Source organism: Gouania willdenowi, chromosome 7, assembly GCF_900634775.1.
Source record: "Gouania willdenowi chromosome 7, fGouWil2.1, whole genome shotgun sequence".
NCBI lineage: Eukaryota > Metazoa > Chordata > Actinopteri > Blenniiformes > Gobiesocidae > Gouania > Gouania willdenowi.
Window position 1 is genome coordinate 30,721,426 of NC_041050.1, and position 22,029 is coordinate 30,743,454.

Consider the following 22,029-nt stretch of genomic DNA (forward strand, 5'->3'; position numbering starts at 1 on the left):
TTTCGCAGCCGCTGGCCTTGGAAGGCTTGTAAAAGTAGAGGGAATAATGAATGCTGCAAAATACACTGAAATCCTGGGGGGAAATCTCCTTCTGTCTGCAAGAGAACTACGTCTTGGGAGACGATTTATTTTTTAACAAGACAATGATCCAAAGCATACTGCAAAAACTACACAGGAATGGCTCAAAGGCAACCAGGTATGTGTTCTGGAGTGGCCGAGTCAAAGCCCAGACCTCAATTCTATAGAAAATTTGTGGCTGGACTTGAAAAAGGCTGTTCATGCCCGACACCATCGCAACCTGACTGAGGTTGAGCAGTATTGTAGCGATGCGCAAAACTTATTAAGACGTGTCCACAAACTCAGTGCTTTCATCACAGAAAAATATGCATCTACTACCGCTAAATACTGACTTCTAGGGGGTGAATAACTATGCAAACAATTATTTTTCTTTAAATATTTTTGTTTAATTGACATTACTTTGTAGAAGCTCATTTCTGTTTTAACATTAAAGAGTTATTTCCAATAATTATTTTGCGTGAAAAAAGCTAATTTTCTTTTCCCTTGATTTATTTATTAAAGTAATAAAAGGGTAAATCATCCAAGGGGGTGAATACTTGTGATAGGCACTGTAAATATAGCAATTAAACTTGGTGTTGTTTCTACGTTAGTGTCTCCATTTTGTGTTTGGGAACAAAATCTCCAAAGGCTTTTGTCATGATTTTATTATAAATATACAAAAAAAAAAAAAATCTAAATAGATACAATCACTTAGTTAGTACAAAACAATTCTGCATTTAAAAACATTCAACAAACCACCACTAAGGGCATCAGTGATCATAGTCAGTTCAGCTTACTTCATCTCATGGTTAGACAATAAATCTGTCTACATATATTCATACCAACCGCAGAAAGTTATAAAAAGGTATATTAAACTTTGAGGAATACGTCTCTATGTCGTTACCTTAAATAATAGATAAATACAACACAATGTGAAAATTATATTAGAAACAGGAAAACAAATCTGCAAATTACTGAGTGTGAATTTAATGTGCAAACAATGTTTCAGACACAAATAAATCCTTAATTAAACCTGTATTGATCCGTTCAAACCTTTTTATGAATCACTTTGAGTCTGAATTCACCTCAAATCTATCACAACACAACTTAGAATAAATAAAACTGGCTTTCACCTTACTTTAGGTTTCATTTTATCAACGATAGGTCCACACTTTAAGCATCGGGTCAACAAATCATCTCACAGAGAGTCCGAAGGATTTTTAAATACAGACTTAAATCGAAAGGAACGACTCGAGCTGAGTCTGACTCGGCTACACTTGGCTCACGATTTCAGCGTCTTCAGCGACGAACCACTGAACAGGAGAGCCGTCTGCTGCTCTCTGAAGGACCAGATTCCCCGAACCCTGCAAAATAAAAGCAGATGATAATAAGAAGCCATTTAGACAAGAAATTCAGTGTGTGTATGCATGGCAGTCACTTAAATCAAACTTTTTTTTTTCACCAAGGTACATCTTTTCATTTTAAATAATTCCAACGCAAACCACCAACTGAAAATGTTAAAAAATTTAACTTTGTAGCCTGTATTAACAATATACAGTCATTCTTCTTAAAGTGTCCTAATAGGAATCAAATAAACACAAAAAAAGTTTTTATGATCTTTCATATTTCTTCTTTAGAAAAAAAGAGCAATTAGTGTTTTTAATAGCAATCAAATGAACAACAACAAAATCTATTATGATTTTTCACATTTCTTTGTTGAAATGAAAAGTGCAATTAATAATCTTTATCTTATTCATATAATGTATGTAAATATATGTTTTATTATTATTAATAACAATAAATAAATGAATGGTACATTTATATGTTCATTTTCACAGGTGTTTTTCATATTTTTACATGCATTTTTCATTATTCCACATGTTTTTTGTTTAGATTTTCATGTTTTTTTATTTATTTCCATTTTCACATTTTTTAAAGATTTTAACGTGTTTTTAAAATATTTTCACCTGCTTTTCATATTTTTACGTGTTTTTTATATTTTCACATGTATTTTAGATTTTCACGTGTTTTTCAGAAACGTCATATTCAGAAAATCTGAAAAACACATATGAAAATTGTGGATATATTTGTGAATATTTTTCAAACAAGTCTCTCTTCATAAATATTGTTTGATATATTTCTTAAACTGAAGTTCTGGTCTGATTATCTCAAATGAATCCAATTCACAGATTGAAAGGAGACATTTATTGGGGATCATTCCCATCATGCAGGTGTTCTATCTGTGAGCTCACCTGGTGAAATAAAGGCAGGTGTGGTGATGTGGGGCTCGTCAGCCCCTCCAGCTTCTGCAGCTGGTTCCTTTGATGCCAGGACTTGAGCTCCTCTGAGACGATGTCTCGAGGCATCACCCTGATGGCGTGGTTGGGGTACTCTCTGAGCGATGGGGCTCGCACCAGTCTGGTGTAAGGAGGAGGAGGCTTTAGGATACTTTGTGGGGATCCTAAACCCTCCTGCATCTTCCTTTGTGAAGCACTGCGTGCCACGGGGGAGAGAAGGGACTTCCCTTCATCTGGCTCCTGTGGGGATAGAGGACTTTCCTTCACCGTGGCCTTCATGTTATTATTTAAGCCAGAGAAACTGGAGAGCCCATTGTTCTGTGCTCCAAAGTGGAACCCGTACGGTGGCGGGCAGAGTTTTGGGATCTCAGTGGGTCCGTTCCTGCCAGGGGAGCTGATGTTGGAGGAGGAGGAGGAGGAGGAGTGTTCGGAGCTGCTGTCCTCAGAGCTGGACTGGTAAGGCCTCAGAGGAGAGTATTCTGGAGAACGCACCAGGAAGTCAGCAACACAGCGACGCTGAGGCAGCCGCGCCCGTCCACGACTGATGTCTGAGCCCAGGCGCTCCACACACGCAGACGCCTTGCTTTTGGGAAGTCTGAGGAGGACGTTTGACATCACATTAATTTTTTCCATTACAATTAGGTCTTCAACTATCCATGTTCAATTACAATTACGGGGACCAGCACAATTACAGTTAAAATTAAAATGATGATCTTTCCCCTAAAATTCATTTATAATTACGTTCTGAATTACAAAAGTTAAATTAGAATTAATTGAGTCAGCGTGCATTCAAAGATTATTTTTGAGTGCGTCTGAGAATGATAATGATGAGGAAATACGATTTTAAACACCAAGTAGCTCGTACTACTTTAAGACTAATGTGTTTGTTGTCGGTGTGAGAAGCTCAAAAAATGATTTGAAGGTTTCTACAAATATTTTAAAAAAAATGAATGGGGCAAAAAAAAATCTGCCAATATGCTTTAGAAAGCTGAATCTGGGTGTTATTAGTCATTTTTAGGTTATTAGAGAATAGTGAAAATTGTGTGGACTGACAGGGGAAGATTGGTGGTGTCAGTAATTATGTATCTATTTGGTTAAGGGACAGAAATATAAGAGTTAACTTTTTCTAACTACTCTTTTCCAATCATGAAGATGTTTCCTTGAGACTGTGATATTATATGATGTAATATATGTTGGTTTACATTTTCATGAAAGGAACAAAAAAAATAAATAACAATAATCACAATTACTGAGTCTGAATTAAATAACCCCGTAAAACGTAACCTCCCTCTTGTGTTAGCATTCTGTTAGCATCTCTTATGATAATAGGTCAGTTTTGACCCATGTCTTAAATTAGCTATAAAATACACTAAAATACTATCTATCATCTAATTAGTTCTTTTTTTTATCTCTTGGTTGCCTTGTTAGGCTTCGTAATCCATGAAAATATTGGTATTGATATTTTTTGTTTTGATTTCTTTTTTTGATTTTATTCTTTTAACAGTAGCATGATTCTCAAGAGAACTGACAGGTAGCGGGAAAAGTTTATATGAAACACATTTTAATAATTGTTAATTACGTACTGTATGTCTAAGCCATAGAACTGTAACATGGTTCCCCGGGTTTGTGATGAAATTGTAACTGACAGTTTTTATAGAATTTCCATGCCAAATACTGAATGCAATTACACTTTAATTATGATTACAACAGTAACATATTTGTATTTGGCAATTGAAAATTGACAAATACATTGTAATTGTACGAGTTATAATTATTTTTCTTTTCGCAACTTGCTTTGTCCTGGAACTCCTCCTAGGCTATTAATGCAGCACTAATGACTTATGTCATCTCATAGGGGCAATGTCAAGGATGTGCAGTCGACCTTTTTTTGGTGCAAAAATGTCAAGGTCGCGTCAAGTCTCAAGAACCAAAATGTTCCATATCTCTACAAATATTTGTCACACAAGTTCGATGCTTATATTTACGGAAAAGCTCATCTCAAGTGGAGTATTTTATCTAAATACATTGAAGCTAACTTTGGCCACAAATTGAGATACAGTGCTCAGACTGCTACCATTGAGCAACATTTCCTTTCAATATGTGACCTGCAAGTAAAATGATCGGTAGGGGTCAAAGTTCATGATGTCACAAAAAAAAAAAGAAAAAAGTTTTTTCCTTATAACTTGGCCACAAATTGAGATACAGTGCTCAGACTGGTACCATTGAACAACATTTCCTCACAGTGTGTGACCTTGACCTTCGCTCAAGGGCAGTCTTCTGTTTTTCCTGCATTATTTAACTTGTCAACAAATCCAGATACAGGTTGTCATTCTTGCCAATTTTCAAACGCCAAATACGTATTTGCCTTGCGAATACAGGTCTTGCCTAGTTTTTAAATTATAATTTACAATTATAATTACACCATGATTGCATTTAATTATAATTGACCCTAACCCTGATTCCATTTATGATGTTTTCACTTTTCTCTTTCCTAGATTAAACATGAGTTTATCCATCAGCTGTTTACCTAAAGGACTGGGAGTACTGGCGGCGCACGAGCAGCTCTGGGGTGGAGGGGGCGCTGGTGGAGTGGTTCTGACGTAGCGCCGAGTTCTTGACGAACTGAGTGAGAGGGATCCTGCAGCTGTCTGAGGAGACGTGGGTCCCTGGTGGACTGCTGCTCACAGAAAACAACAGCAAGGTTAGGAACTCCATACAGTCACACACACACTGTTCCACTTATCGACGCAAACACTTGAGTCTCACACCTGGACCTGCTGCTGCTCGCAGACTGAGGACTATTGGTCTTCTGGTAGGGTTGGTCCAGGCTGGACTCCTTCCATGGAGAGTTCTGGATGGGGGAGCGTTCAGTGGTGAGCTGAGCTGAGGACTGATGGGGTGACAGTGGAGGGTGGACCGACAGCTGGAGAGGGTCTGCAAAGGAGGTACACAGTGTTGGAGGAGAGAGGGGGCAGGGGGAGTCCACATCTGCAGAGGAAGAGAATTTTTTTTTTACTATTTATCATTAAGATATTTAGGACTTTCAAAAACAAAAATAGCTTTTAATTGATGGCATACACACAAATGTTTCACAGTGTGAATTTGTCAAGCAAAATTATTATTATTAATACTTTCTTATTCTTTACCACACACAATCTCAAACAACAGTATTATATACTTTCACTTTCTCAAATATAATTCTAGTTAAAATAAAAGTAGGAAAAAAAAAAACAACTTTTTGTGCACGAATAACAAAGATGTATAACAAACATAATTAAAAACTAATTCTAGCGATATGGGGTCGCCTGAAATGTCTAGTAAAAAAAAATATTTTTTGAAGTATTATTTTTCAAATACACACCATACACAATAAATATCAAATAACTGTATCCTATACTTAAACTTTCTCAAATATAAATCTAGTTCAAATAAAATGCAGTCTAAAAATATCTGAGGTGGAGCAATAATCCTAGCTACTCTGTATTTGTAACACATTTTAATAAACTAATTTTTTTTATAATTTTTAAAAAAAATTTTTTAATAACTAATTCTAGAAGAAAAAAAATTCTGAGGTTGACAGATATTTGGAATATCAAAATGGGGTCACGACCCAAAAGAGTTTGTAAATCCGTGTATCATTCGTTTTTCATGACGCAACAAAAACATGAAAAACGAAAAAAGCACAAATTATTTGATATTTGTTTCCAAAACCAAAATGAAAAAACGGAAAACGCCTCGTTTTTCAAATTCAAGCTCAAACACGTTTATCCATTTTCTCCATGACCGATTGGCCAAAGTACGTGACCCGGAAGTTGTACTCTGATCCGGCGCTAACGGCTATGCTAACGGAAGTTCGGCATGACAAGATCGCTGCTTCCAACTGTGCATCCGAAATGTGTCCTTTTCGCTTTAGCTGGTGTTGAGCCCAGAACCTCCTCACGGACATTTTGGAGGATTTAGAGACTCCTAAGTGTTGAAGAGCTAAAGATATCGCGGAATGTGTAACGCTTCACTTCCGGGTCACGTACTTTGGTCAATCGGTAATGGAGAAAACGAATAAAGGTGTTCGTTTTCCGTTTTTTGTACCGAAGCAAAAGAGCTTGAATTTGATAACCGATTGTTGTAAAACACTGCATTAACATAAATGCATAAACTCACCATCATCCAGAGCCACCACATCAGACAGGGAGCTGTCATCAGACATGTTCAGATCTGCACACACAATAAAACATGTGAGACGTTGGAGGTGATTCAGGGAGTGTCACTGTGCGATTCAGCTCCAAACAGCAGCGTGTCGTCACGGCAGCAGCTTCGCTCACCTTTGTTGTCCCTGCTGGAGATGGTGAGGCAGGGCGAGCTGCACTCACTCTTGACCCGGTGCTGGAACACAGCCTCCTGCAGCTCCTTCACTTTCTTCTCTTCCCTCTTGCACTGCTGCAGTCGACTCTTCTTCTGTGGTTTGCTGAGCTTACCCTCCAGGGAGAGTTTACGGGCCGCCTCGTAAATCTGCCGCTGTAGAGCCAAGTCTGTTTCTAGAGACTGGAGCTCGGAATCCTACAGTCAAAGATGAACCAAGCTTAGTTTTCATCTGGAAAGTGAACGCTGCCTTAGCTTAGCCATGTTTTTCACCTATAGAAGACTGTGATTATGTCCTTACCTGCTGATCTACGTGGATCAGACACTCATCCAGCTTGAACGAAGCTCCAATCCTCCTTCGAACCTGAGGTGGCTTCTCTTCCGCTATCAGAGGATAATCTTCTGACAACGTACCCGTCAGTTCCTGTTAAAAGAAAATAAAAGTGTGGAACTGATGACAACTATTCCTTTAAAGCTCACAGACTCCACCATCAAGGACATGGTGGTACGTGCACCCCTAGGGGTACACGATGGCGCTACAGGGGGTACTTGAGAGACAGAGGTAAATGAACAAATGAAAGCATTAAAAATATGAGTTTTTGTAATGTTTATTCTTAATCAAAAACTTATAATCATACTAAATAATACCAGCAACTCACAAAATGACAAGAAAAACACACAAAATAAGAAAAATATACTGAATAATAATTTTAAACAAAACAAACGACAACAAAATACACAAAACGACACCAAAAACACAAACATAGAGAGAAAAAAATACTTTCTATTACCAGCAACACACAAAACGATAACAAAGATGCACTAAAAGAGAGAAAAATACACAACATCCCAACAAAAGGGCAGTGGTGGTTAAGGAAGCAAACATGTAATTGGAGGGTCACTGGTTCCAATCTCACCGGGGCCCATCACTGTGGGATGTTGAGCAAGTGCTAACTGCTCCCCGGACGCTACACTGTGGCTCCCCATTGCTCCTCAGGGATCGGTTAATGCAGAGATTTGAATTGCTCCCGCCCCCCCGGGGACAAACGAAGTTTTAAAAAATAAAAATACACAGAAACATAAAAAATAGGGATGTCCCGATACAACTTTTTCATTTCCGATATTGCTGCCTTGCGTATCGGCCGATACCAATATTAATCCGATATCAGCATGAATCATACATTCAATTTTTTTTAAATTTATTTTTCATTCAATAAAAAATCATTCCTTATTTTGTAATGTGGAATGTTAGAAAAGGCTTGATCAAGTGATCAGAGAACAACAGTCAGCAACAGTAGGTATGAGAAAAACTGACCCATTTATTATTAACCAGTTTGTTAAATTTTAACCTTCAACATAATATCAGTATTCTACAATTGAATAAAATTCATAAAAAATGAATTAATATATATCGGTAAATCCGGAAATTTGAATCCGATATTCGTTTTCAGGCTAATATTGGCCCGACATCCGATATTAATATCAGATTGGGACACCCCCAATACAAAACGACATAAGAAACAACCAGCTGATACCAAAAACACAAACACCAAAAGAGAATAATTTAAATAATACCAACAACACAAAAAAATTACAACAAAAACACAAAAAATAAGAGAAATATATACTGAAGAATAAAAAAAACAAACGACAACAAAACAGAAGATACAAGTGTCAGTGTTGGCCCCACATCAGGAGGGAGACGACCGGAAATGATAAAAACTACAGAAATATTTCTATTAAGGAGGCACCAAAATACTGTTCATTCCACTTCTTTACAAAGTGAGATTCTTTAAAACGTGTGTTATCACTCATTCATTCCATCATTATGCTTTATAGTTTTATTTCACAGAATAATACTGAGCAAAATGTGTTTGTCGGACAAAGGTGGTTCTTAGGGAGGTTTGAGAGCCACTGATCTAGGAGTTACTTACTGCCTCCCTGATGCAGAGTTGACGCAGCTCGAGCAGGCAAAGCCCCAGACGATCCTCCAGAGATTGGTGCTTTAGCTTCAGGGCTCGGGTGTGGGTGCTGAGCTCCTTCAGTGGAGAGGTTGGACTGTCTGGACCTGAACAGAAACAGGCACAGGATGTGGATTATCACATTAGTGTTCATAGAAGGGATGCAGTAGTATAATCTGATTTAATACACACATGGTAAAACTGGTTCATAATAAACAGGATCTACATCCGGGATGGTTAAGACTATTTGGCATTTTTAATTTTCTTAAATATTTTCCTTGTTTTTATTCAATTGCAGACAGAAGTTAGCTTTAAAATGAATCTTAATTACTGTGTTAATTATATTTATGGAAAATCTAATATTGGTGATCCACCCAATGTCCATATAACTGTGTTTACATTAGAGCTAGTACTGATTCTGATCTCTAAAATATATCTTTGATTTACTTCACAAGGGCCCAATTTGATTTGTTAATTTAATTTGATTTTCAATTCAGTTAAGGAGATTTCAGTCACAGTACCAAATCAAATTTACTCTACTATGGAAGACAATCTCAGAGATCAACGACTTACAGATAAAATAAGATGTTCACAAATACTTCTCACTACAGACCAACAAATACATCCTAAAAAATCAATTTATGCTGATTGTACCAAAGGCAAGATTGTAACTAAAACAAAGATGTCTGTTTGTTCTAGGGTTTAAATTGTGGAATAATGCAGATAAAAAAAAATAAAGATGACAGTGACACTATTTATTTAAAAGAAGAAAATGTCACAATATATTTAAGAAAATTATGTAAAGCAGTAGAAATATGTTTGTAAGAGTATAAAGTGTTCTCTGTTATGTTGTATGGAGGAAAAATAAAAAATACACACATATATACTGTATATGTGTGTGTATATTATTTTTTGTATTATTTGAAAAGTCAACTCAAATGTACTTTGTGGAATGCTTGCATTTCTTTTGTGTATTATTTGAGAAAGGTAACTTAATTGTAATAATTTATGCTGGGTATATGAGCATTTTTGCTTCCGTCCGTTTCAGTCTTGTTATATATTTAAAAATTGTGATTTATATATAATTTTGTGATATATATATATATATATATATATATATATATGTTTGAAGATTTTGTTAGACTGAAACAAATGAACTGAATCTCAAGATCCAAGGCTGTAAATAGTAAAAAGTAACTCTAACCTGGTACAGTATCAGCTGATGGCCGATATCTAAAGTTGATTATGGAAGCTGATATTTGAGGCCAATATACTTTTTTTTTTTTTTTTTTTTTAAAGTACATTGATTATGAAAGACAATTGAAACACTTATATGATTTAAATGTATATATTAGAAATGAAATTAAATACACCAATAGAACTCTTAACAAAATCCTTATCCTATAAAGGATATAATAAGATAAGGATATAATAAGATCAGGCACTATTATATTATATCCTTATCCTATTATATCAGCTTTTTATTTGTAAGCCTATTGGCTTCTACCTCTCCCATGTACATGCTATTATTATTATTATTATTTATTAATTATTTTTGTTGTTGTTGTTGTATATTCATACATTTTTCTAAAGTGATTAAAAAGTGATAAAAAAAACAAACAAAAAAAATCGACATTGAAAACAGTCCATATATCGGTCGACCTCTACTCTGCACTGCATTACACACAAAAGAAAAGACGTATTAAATAAGCTCTAGTTTTCATCTCACAGATCACACATGTTGCATTATTAACGCGTTCTCTACCAGAGTGCAGGATGATCCCACTGTCGGTGTCACTGATCTCCTCTTTACTCTCGACGGCCGTCATCTCGACTATGTGCGTTCAGCTTTTAGTTTCCACCTGTTCAAATAAACAAAGATGAATGATTTACAGAAGTATATATATATATATATTCAGAGGTGTAAAGACTATTGATATTTCCTACTCAGTAGAAATATTCTTACTTGATAGAAATTGTACAAGTCATACATAAAATACTTAAGTACAAGAAAAAAGTAGCTCAATTAAATAGTACTCAGAGTAAAAGTTACAAGTTACTTTCACCCTCCATGTTTATTTTTTGGTAATAAATCTTGCCACGGTTCCCTTGCATACAGTAAACATCTCATGTATAAATTTATAAAGGAAGAGACCAAATCTTGCACAATTGGAAGTTGATTTATTTTGCACAAATGCATCTGTATAAAATAAAAGGTTTGTCAAAATGTACGATTGTTATTTAAATAAAATAACAAATGAATTAAGCGTGAAATTAAAAAACAAACACATTTATTTACTCTAAAACAGTGCCATACCAAATGTGATATGTTGGTAACGGGTAGAAACCCCAGCCTTACTGGAGAAAGTTGCTGGACGTTGATCAGAAATGGCACAACTAAGCACATGGAATATATTCAATGTGCTTTAAGATAGGGCTGTGCGGTATATATTTTCCTTATTATATAACTATTTAATATACCGCCGTACCGGTTAATTTGATTACATAACTTTCGTAACGCTACGCTGCGTTTCAGACCAGGCCATTTTCACTGTTGAACTTCCAAATAGGAAGGTAAACAGTAGCGTTCTGGTGTTAGTTACGATGTAAATCATACGTGTAAATGAATAAGAAAGACACAATGGAAAGCTCCGAAGCTGCGTGTGAGCATGTGCCTGCGTGCGGATGCCTCTGCTACAGGAGAACAACACTCACGGACATAGACATTTTATACATATATAATGTCTATGCTCACGGAGACACGGTTAGCTTAGCATGTCGGCAGTAATACACAAAAAAAGAGAGCAAAGAATCACACTTTGTAATTCCCATAACTAGGGATGTAAAGATTAATCGTAAGGCAGTTAAAAATCGATTCATAGGTATCATGGTTGATATCGATTTTCTGAAAATTGAATCGCAGTACTTTTTTTATCCACAAGTGTTAGCGGTGGGCGGAGTCTGCTAATACTTTCTTTCTGGCCGCCTTCTACTCTTAAATATGTTAATAAATGATTTATTACCCCTTTAGCACCGAAAGAATATCTGTAATATTACGTGAATATCTGTAACAGTCACAATTTTCTATTAGCTCTGTCTGCTAGCATAGCTTCTCTTCTTCACTGCAAGATATCTGCATGCCAACCGACCACTGTGTTACCAGCGCCCTCTGCTGGTCCAAACAAATATGACGTAAATCAGTGCAATCGTTTTTTTGTTTTGTTTTTTTAAAGTCCAATTGTTAAGGCACAAAATACATTTTCAGTTGCACTTTTAAAAGAAAAAGAACTATTATGCAGTTTTGCATTGTTTATTATAGAACCAGAATTTAAATTAATAGGCTTCATTTTCATTTGTATTATTCCTTTATTTATTTCATTCAAGATTTATTTTTAGTTAAATTGCATTGTTTTGAATAGTTTATCAAGGAATTATTTTGACAATGAAAAATAAAAGGAAAATAGTACAGCATTTTCTAGTTTTTTTCCCAAAAAACAAATTTGTCTACAGTCCCATTTTGTAAAATAAATCGTGAGAGAATCGTATCGTGAACCCAGTATCGTGAATCGAATCGTATCGGGAGTTGAGTGAATCGTTACATCCCTACCCATAACGCAGAAATAAATCCTGGTGGAGCTGCAAACAAAACGCATACCTTATTCACCATAAGAAACCACCACACCACTGAGTATGTAGCATTTAAAGCTAGGAATCAAGCTAATGTTAAAGCTAAGCTAGCGCGGCAAAGAGCCATTAGGCTGCTGTTGCAAACTTGTATTACTACTAGTGTGGAAATATTCTACAATATTCACTCATTATGACAGTAAAATAGAGCATCCTAAGTAAATCTACTGCAGTAATTCATCTCTCAACCAGTAGAGAATGACGTGAACACCTGATTATGCATAAAAAAAAATACCGTTAGAATTTTTAAAAATACCGTGATATATATTTTACCCAGCCCTTTAAGACCATTAAGTGGAAATAATCACAAAAAACAGTAACGGTTTGGTGTAAAAATGTAACAAATTACTTTACTTCTTTTAAAACATTTTTAAAAACAAGTAAAAATACTGATTTAGAAATATACTAAAAAAAGTGCAAGTACACATAAAAGCAACTCAATTCCAGTTACTTTCACCTGTGTATATATTTTTATATATATATATTCTGACCACGTGGCTTCATTCATTCTCCTTCTGTTGCTTTACTTAACAAGAGTAAGTCAGCGAGTGCTCCTTTTAAACACTGATCAATGCAACTTTCACCCCCACCATCACAAAGGAGCCCCCCCCCCCCCCTCCCTGTTGACTCGACACATGTGCAGAGGTTAATCTAAATCCTGGCGCCATGGCGACGGCTCACGGTGAAGCTGTTTCAGGGAGCGTGTGTCACCGTGAGGAGTGTCAGAGGGCGATCCAAACAACTGGGACACCAAAAAAGAAAGCAGATGGCAGCAAGAGTTACACCCCCCCCTCACCCACACTCCTGCATTGCACCTGTTCCTCCCCATGCCCCCCCCACAGTCTCCCATTCAACCAGTGTCCACAAAGCCTCTGGGGGCTTTGAAGTGGAAGAATGTCTCAATGCTGGGCTTGTCCGACACCAAAGCATGGTATCACAAGCCCCCTGCTGACTCCTGCACACACACTTTCACCACACAAATCTGCTTTATTGCCTCCTCGGTGACTTTACTGCCACACAACAAAAACATGTGACTAAAGAGGAATAAACACCATGTGCAGAAGGAAACGACTGCGAAAAGGAAAATAAAACAAATAAGACAAACACGCTGGAAGTATTCCTGATACATGAGTCACTGGAAATCAGTCAGGAGTCTGTCTGTTATACTGCCTTCGAATGAAATGGTCCTTAAATACTATTTATTTCTTTTACTTTGCTTGAAGGTTAGTCAACTTCTTTTGGTGATAATTGCAAAAAGAATCATTAAAAAGAAATGATAATTGATACCGAAAGCAGTGCAAGACGTCATTAAGTGCATTATACTAATTTACTAATATACTAAGCTGTATAGACAGATACACGTTTTTTTTTATAGTTTGGAAAAGCAACTAAATAATGTTAGAAAACAAGCAGTTTAACATTAAAGAAACAGAAATGAAGCCTTCATCTTAAAAATGTGTACTAATCCCAATCCAAACTTCGTCATTATTATGTATGTCATTAAAGCTAATATCTGCAGTTTCTGAGAAATCTATGTTTATGTTAACCTGACAAGAGCCAGATTGATGTGTAGCCCTCCCTCTAACTCAGGTTCTCCACATCGATCTGGGTCATGGTCAGGCGAATCCTTTCGGAACCAGGGAGGGACGTGAACAGAACGCTTGAAGCTGATTGAGCGAAGCGCCTGTCCACCATGACTTGTTTTAGCCATTCACTAATGGCTACAACAACAACAAGGCTCCGCTGGTAAAAACATACATCTTCACCGTCCAAAAAGGCACAAAGTTGATCTTTCAAAAAAGAAATGCTGGATTCTTCTAAAGCTGACTTCATAGCAGCTTCCACACGTTCATCCTCCTGCGTCGACAGCTTTGTGTTTTGATTCAGAGCTATGCTAATAGCGGTAGCCCAGCTAGTTCCTCTCCCCACAACTGCGCATGCGCCAGTTTTGCTTCAACGCTTCTGCCTTCGTCCCACCCGGTTATCCCACCCTAAACCACAACACTGCCTCATGATTGGTTCGAACTGGTTCGGTTCGCTTACGAAGGGTAAGGGCTGGAGCAGCACAAGATGGACTCTGGTGTTTGTGAACACCAGGAGAATCCATTTTGCAGGCAAGGTTATGTTTATGTATATTTCTTTTGAAATGCGAAAAAATGACTACCTAGTCTTTTACTATGGTCTACTGCCGGTGGTCGTTCATATACATTAATAAATACAAGTCCCGCCTTCATCCTATAGGCTCCTATACAAAATGAAACGAGTGCTGTGATTGCCCAGCCAATAGGCTTCGACTTCCTGTAGCGGATACTGTCAATCAAAGTGAATGCGGAACTGTGCATGGAAACAAGGCCGCGCTTTACAACAGCAAACAGGTAAATATGATTTTGGCTCTTACCTGACCCATAGACCTATATCAATGCAAGCTTGTTATGTTCCGCAATGCGCATGCAGAAAAGTAGAGGCGTGGCTTCTGGTAGATTGGCAGAGGGAGGAAGTGGAGCGGTTTAAGGCGGGACATCAAGACGTTTCTCAGAAACTCCGGATATCAGCTTTAAGGTTGTCCCGATACAACTTTTTCACCACTGATGCAAAAGCGATATTGCAAGCTTGCATATTGGCCGACACCGTTATCAGCACGTATCATACATACTTATTTTACTACTTATTTTGTATTGTGAAATCTTAGAAAAGGCTTGATGAAAAGACAATACTCAAACAGTGAACAATAGTCATCAACAACAGGTCTGAGAAAAACGGACCCATTTATCATCAGCCAATGACTTGCCTTGCTTACATTTCAACCTTAAACATTAGAATAATCTACAATTGACTAAAATACAAAAATCAAATACAACACAGTGAAAAATTATCTTAATATGTTCAATTAAAACGTTTTATTATATCGAAGATTTTAGATGTAAGCTAATATAATCTGAAACTTTTTTTTTTTTGCAGATATTGGACCGATATCTGATATTAATATGGGATCAGGACACCCTTTAAGTAATTTGCATCCTTGTCCCAGTGCCAGAAATACATTAAAGCCAACAACCTGTTTCAGCAGTTAATGAAGAATAAAAAAATGATATAACTAAATACATGATGACATCACACTAAAAGGAAGTATTGCTAAGGTCTTCTGTTCATAATCCTTGGCTCTGCTGATTTTCCGTGTTTGGAAATTGCCATCCGGCCTCTGAGGAAGACTGACAGCCGGAGTGAATAAGAACCTTCTCCAGCAGGATATTATTGTGTATCCCTGAGCTCTGACCCATTCACCACAGCAACTCATGTGGACTGACACAGCTACAGGCAGCCTGTGGCACATTGAAGCACAGCCAACCAGTTTGAGCCGGTAAAACAACACTGCAACAATAGCCTTGTATCCACAATTTGCTGCCGGTTGCAATATCTGCCAACAAGAATTCACAGTAAGAATGAAGTAAAAAAAAACTTCTATGCATCCGTCTCCATTACTCCACATTTCACAATGCCATGTGTAAAAATGTAAACAAACTGTTTACGGCACATGTCAAACTCAAGGCGCAGGGGCCAAATCTGTTCGTTTAGAGCATTCAATTACGAAATAATCCAGTTATAGATATCACCAGAATTCACCAATTTAATGAAACTCTACAACATTTTTAGGGGCTTGCATTGCATTTTCCCCCCTTTTTTATATCACATGAATGTAGTCATTTTTAATTTTCAAACTAAAAAGAAGTCTTTTTCCACAAATTTCGCAATTTCTCGCAAACAATTCCACAAAATTCCTCTAAATTACACTTTTTTTGTTAACAAAAATCAAGAACTTTTAAAGTGAATTGATCTGATATTGGAAACTAGGGCACAATGATGTTGAAATTGTTCTTTTTTCCCCCACCTAAAATCTGCGGCCCACTTGAGATCAAACTGTTTTAGAGTTTGACACCCCTGGTTTACGGTAAAGATGAAACCCAACTTTTGAGCGACAATTTCAAACTTTCTTTCTATTTGGACTACATGATGCTCCGTTCATTGATCTTTGAGGCCAACACTATGATTTTCTCTAATAAAATATGAGGAAGCAGCTTTAAGTTGCAAATCATTATAAAAAGGCTGATGCAGCATGAGAAAACTTGCATAAAAGTTCAGCATTGGAGCCAAAAGAATGAGCCTGGTAGGAAGATAACTGGTCTTTTTTCTCATGTGATAGCCCTAGATAATGCAGTCTCTACCCTCAGACGTGATTAAAGTAGTAACATCATCCTGATTAGAATCATGGCTCATGATGAGTCGGGAAGGGAGATGAGTGTTCCACCCATCCTCCGTCGGGCCGTGACAAAGTAACATCGACGGAAGTCAGTGCTTATGGCAGAAGATCATGACGCAGGTTTACTGTCTCCCACATTTCCCTCACCACCCTTTCCCATGAGGCCTTTGAGGCTGCACAGTGCTGGACTGCAGCCATCACTGCCTTGCTCATTACCACTGCGGTCAACCCTGGAATTACCATCGGGGACTAGCCTCACTGAGGAAACCAGACTCAGGCATGCTCAAACCCTGTAATTAAGATTCTCCACTGAATGCTGATACTACGTAAGAAACCAAAAGACTTTACAACATGCTTTATTACTTCTGAGTCTGATTAGACGCCAAAATCCATTCAGCAAAATGAATTTCTGTAAGCACGTTCTGGCTTACTGGTGGAGAAGTGCATCAATGAGAATGAGCCAGAGATGGAAAAGAAAAACTTAAAGTGTTACGTTACAAAGTACGTCACTGGACTCCAGATCTGTGCCTTCAAGTTGGAAACTCCATAGACAGCAAAATGCAGACTGTGGGTTGTGATAATAATAAAAGTATCAAATGCTAAAAAATTGACAGCTTTTTTTTTTCATTAACAGCAGTTATACTGTAATGGGGTTTTTAGTTTCCCTAAGATATTACAGAAAGTAATCGGCACCAGGCCCGGGTTCACAAAGTCCGTGGATGCCATATGCTGAGCAGCAGACACAGCAGCTCAGTCCCAGCTTAATGACAGCGCAAACACATGGGACAAAAAGAGATGCCCCATTGTTCTCCAAAAACCATGTCTCTCTGAGTCATCTCTGACCATATGCATGGTCATCCATGGTCGTCTCATTCCTTTCCACATCCATGTACCTAGTCTACTGCAGACAAAACAATCAAAACCCTGGGGTGACTCAATGGGCATGTCCACACTGAGGTGTTGTCTTCAGCACTAATGTGTGTTAGCATGCAGACTCAAAGAGGCTGTGTTTATTCTGCTGTAGACACAAACTGTTGCAAACCAAGCAGCCTGTTGCTTAACATTTGAATGAGTGACTAAGGGTGCTTCCACACCGGTTTAGTTGTGTACAGGTGATCATTTTATCATCTTGGTTTTTTGCGATAAGAGCGAAACTTCTAATTCGCTACAAACAACCTCTTGTGCAGTTGCATGAGCACTGAAGGGCACCGTTACTGGAGTAGAGACTTCTTTTGGCAGAAAAACAGAAACCTGAAGAAGAGGCTCTCAACATCGGGTCAGAGCGAGCGCTTAAGAGTGCGCACTGCATAAACTTCTGTCTCCTCTGTTTTTTTTTTGTTTTTGTTTTTTTTACTACATTCAACAATGGAGCAGCAACAAGTTGCCACGCTTTTGGTGATTTTAATGCCAAGTTTTGTGCCGTGGTCGGCTCTACTGATCACTCACAATTCTGTGCACTTTACGTCATCGCTGATACTTCTGTGTGGTATTGTTAAGTGATCGACCAATTCATTGGCCGGCCGATTTTTGCGTGTTTTACATGTATCGGCATCGGCCGATGCCCGCTGCTGCGTTCGCCGATCCGCTTTATATACAGAGCTGCTGCCACAGGCTGCTCTGTGTTGCTGGAGACAGAGGCTGAAGAGTGCAGAGCCCCTCCCCCCACTAGCAGAGCGTGAAGGAAGCTCTTCAACCCCAACGGCATGTTTTAAACTTTCAGAGCATCTTTTAACTGTTCAACTTAGCTGAAGTTCCGTGGTTCCGTGTAGTTGTCGCAGTTGTATTTAACGAGCAGCTGGCTGGAAGTTTGGTGTGTGTGTGTTTCTCTCTCCCTCCGTCTCTGCTTCTCAACATTACAGCAATATGAGAGCGCTGTGCTGAGGAGTGTTTTTAAAACTTTGAGAAGCAGTTTACTACTTGTTTGAATATTTATTCCTGTTAATGTTGATGTAATTTAGAACAGAAACTTGAACAGCTTGTTGCTTAATGAGCATCTGACATTACACTATTTTCCTCTGCTAATTTATGTTCTGGGGTTGTGTTGAAATGGACTATTATTCATGGTTTCTTTTTGTGTTTAATACTATTAATTAGTATTAATAGTATATATATATACTCAATAACCCTTTTAATAAAATATATCTTCAGTTAGGCCAACTTTTGTCAAAGCTATTTTCAGGATAAGGATGAACAGTTCTCCTTCGTATTTCAAAAGATGTTTCACTCCATTTTTTACTTGTTCTGGTTCTACATCACCCGTTTTTATTATTTCTTAAAGCGCTCCTAATCACCCTCGGCTTGTATTGGTAACGCTCCGAGAACCAGCAGAAACAATCGCTTTAGGATTTGCCTGTTTGATCTGTTCTAGACTTTGCGTGTTCACATCCAAGAGCATTTTAACCACTCTAGGATCCGTGTGTGTGTGTGTGTGTGTGTGTCCAGGCTGGATATTTACAAAGCCACCGATTGCAGGTGCTAGTTTTTATAGGAGGGGGTGGGGCCAAAAGTGGTGGTGGTGTGTGACGTAAGAAGCCAGCAAAACGTTACAAACCATCATTCTTAACCAATAGCAAAATTCAATTGTTATCAAAATCAGAAAGATTTTATTTGCCAAGTACAGCTTAAAACAGCACAAAGAATAATACCTGGATTTCAACCCATAGAGATTAGTCGCTCTTACATTTTTAACCAAAAATATGCCAAATTGAAATACTTAGACTAAAATGTTAAGAGTTGGACAAGAATCAATTAAGCGCACTACTTTATAACCAAATACATTTGTTTTCAGCAGAAATCCGATTATTTTGGGCATTAGTTTCTTGTTATTCCAAATTTGTCTACATAATTGAGTTCTTTCAAATGGCAGCAATGTCAAGAGTTGGACCGGAATAAATCAACGGCACAACTTTGAACCCAAATACATTTGTTCTCAGCAAAATAATAATAATAATAATTTAAAAAAAAATGATTTTGGGTTCAGTTAATTCTTACATTTCTTATTCATTTTTGGTTTGTAGACTTTAATATCATGAATAGCTGCTGCAACAGTGTTTTTAATCTTAAAGTTAATAGTGTGATGGCAAAGTTATTCAAAAATGCAATTACAGGAGGCTCTACTAACGAAGTTCTGTACTTTTGTACCAATCTAACCCACGACAATCATGACCACGTATAAAAGGAGACGAGCCTAGAAATGAGCAAACTAAACTTTCAATAACTCTACAGTCTCAACTTTTCTTTCTGCACAAAGGTGTGTGTAATTCTTGTGATGTTATTATATCAAGTACTCACAGTGTAATCTGCAGCTCTACAGCATCCTCTGCAACACTTCCTCAGAGTATTTCTGTCCTCATGTGGAACAACGCCGGGACATCTGTTCAGGACTAGTACACTTTCTCCACCTGGAGGGGGAGTTGGGGTTCTCTGATCCGCTCAGATAAACGCTCATGTTGGTTTTGTGTGTTTACAGATATTGTTAGCTAATACTTAATTATCATATTTATAACTTATCATATGAAATTTAACGGTTTTGAACTAATTAAGATAAGTATGTTCTGTTTTAAGTGAAAGTTCACCCCCCCCCCCACAGGTTTTCCCTAATGGTTTGGTCGGACCCTGGTGACTTGCACGCTTTGCTTATTGTGACGCAGCACACGCCGCCGTGAGTGAATGAGTGAGTATTAGGGGCTTTAAATTGCCTCAAAAGTGGCCCAGAAGAGAAGAATAGAATAGCCCGGGGCAGGGCGAGCCCAAGTATACAAAGAATGAAAAGCAACGAGGCAGCACAGCAGCACAGCTGGCAACCAGAGCCAGTGAACAAAAGTGGCTTTGATTTTCATTGCTAGGTGTTTAACAGTAATACTAGTCTAAATAGATCCATGTGTTCCTTCTAACCTGCCTCCACTTCACCAAAGCTTCACTGAACACACATTGTACACCAACAAAACAACCATTACTAGAGGTGTCCTATCCGATATTGATATTGGATATCGGCGAGAAAACAAATATCGGATTTTATCAGACTGCATCTAAAATCTCTGATATATATTATACTATATTGTGATTTATTCAATTATAGAATACTGTAGATATTATGTTGAAGGTTGAAATTGATGTAACCAGTTGGTTAATAATAAATGAGTCAGTTTTTCTCATACCTACTGTTGCTGACTATTGTTCTTTGTTTGCGTAACATCACTTGATCAAGTCTTTTCTAACGTTCCACACTACACCATAAGTAATACATGTGTGTATGATTTGTGCTGATATCGTATCAGATCGATATCGGCCAATACTCAAGGCCGCAATAGTGGCATCGTATCGGAAGTGAAAAAATTGTATCGGGATAACCCTAGCCTTTACACACACCTGCAAATCTGCAACATATTTCACACTAACTTTACACATACGACCCTATCACATGTGGTGCACATGCAGTAATAAGGTAAATTTACTTAAGTAGGCTATAAAACTATTGCTTTTGGGGATACTTATTAAATAAACCAGCAATAGATAAGTAAGACAAGTAATATTTGGCCACTTTTACTTGAATTAGAGTACATTTTGACAAGGAGTGTCTGTACTTTAATCCCCAAGAATTAGTGTCATTGTGTCACTTATTGTGGACATAAAAAAAATACATTTTCTAATTTATTTGAACAACTTGCAAGTGCTTTTGTACATCAATAAAAATTCCAATGTACAATTCTCTGCTATTTACCACGTTATGTCATGACATGTCTCTCAAGTTGTATTATTATTGTTGAATGGTCTCACTCCCCACAACATTTAGCCATTATTTCATCACATAAGTCTTTACATGCAAAATGTTGTTATAATATGTCAAGCATACAGTATTTCTATACATTTCCATTAGGCTTTTTCTTTCTAAATCTGTCCTGATTGGTTAATTTCTTCCAGGTGAGTTTTGACTTCCTTTAATAAAGCGAAGGATTTTAAGCAAGAGACTGGCTTTTGCAGGTGATTCATGTTGTTTTTCTATTTGTACATATTGTTTAAGGAAATGTACTTACTGTTACGCCAATGGTGAGGATCATTCGAGAAATGTACCAGAGCAACCGAGAGAAAAACTCTAATATGCTTCACAGTCAGAGTGTTTGCTGGTTCTAATCCTATAGCTCACATCAAACACACAGCCAGTCTTTCACCAACCCACACACTCTCTGAATCACTGCTTTGAGGACCCCAGAGATTTATTCATGTTTTTTTAGTTTATGTCAGGAAACTTTATATTATCAAACAGAAATGTGCATATTTCCATTTAGGGAGTCCCGCCCAGAGCCTTCTACTGTATGGGTAAATAAGGCCCCATTACTGTGTGATAAAATGATCAGAAAACACCTGTAGGCTTGGATACACAATAACACATTGAAGGGCAGATTCACAAAAGGTTTAGTGG

The 22,029-nt window shown here is 37.5% G+C and overlaps 1 protein-coding gene across 1 annotated transcript; it reads right to left on the reverse strand.

Moving 5' to 3' along the window:
* Positions 1–791: 791 nt before the first annotated feature.
* inavaa (innate immunity activator a) lies at positions 792–19,978 on the reverse strand. Its single transcript, XM_028453260.1, has 10 exons — positions 19,902–19,978; positions 10,437–10,533; positions 8,645–8,778; positions 7,012–7,134; positions 6,674–6,908; positions 6,513–6,566; positions 5,123–5,342; positions 4,882–5,031; positions 2,310–2,949; positions 792–1,421 (listed from the first exon to the last, which is right to left on the reverse strand). The coding sequence occupies exons 2-10, from the start codon at positions 10,498–10,500 to the stop codon at positions 1,329–1,331; spliced, it is 1,713 nt and encodes a 570-aa protein (XP_028309061.1). The 5' UTR covers positions 10,501–10,533; positions 19,902–19,978; the 3' UTR covers positions 792–1,328.
* Between the last annotated feature and the right edge of the window lie 2,051 nt (positions 19,979–22,029).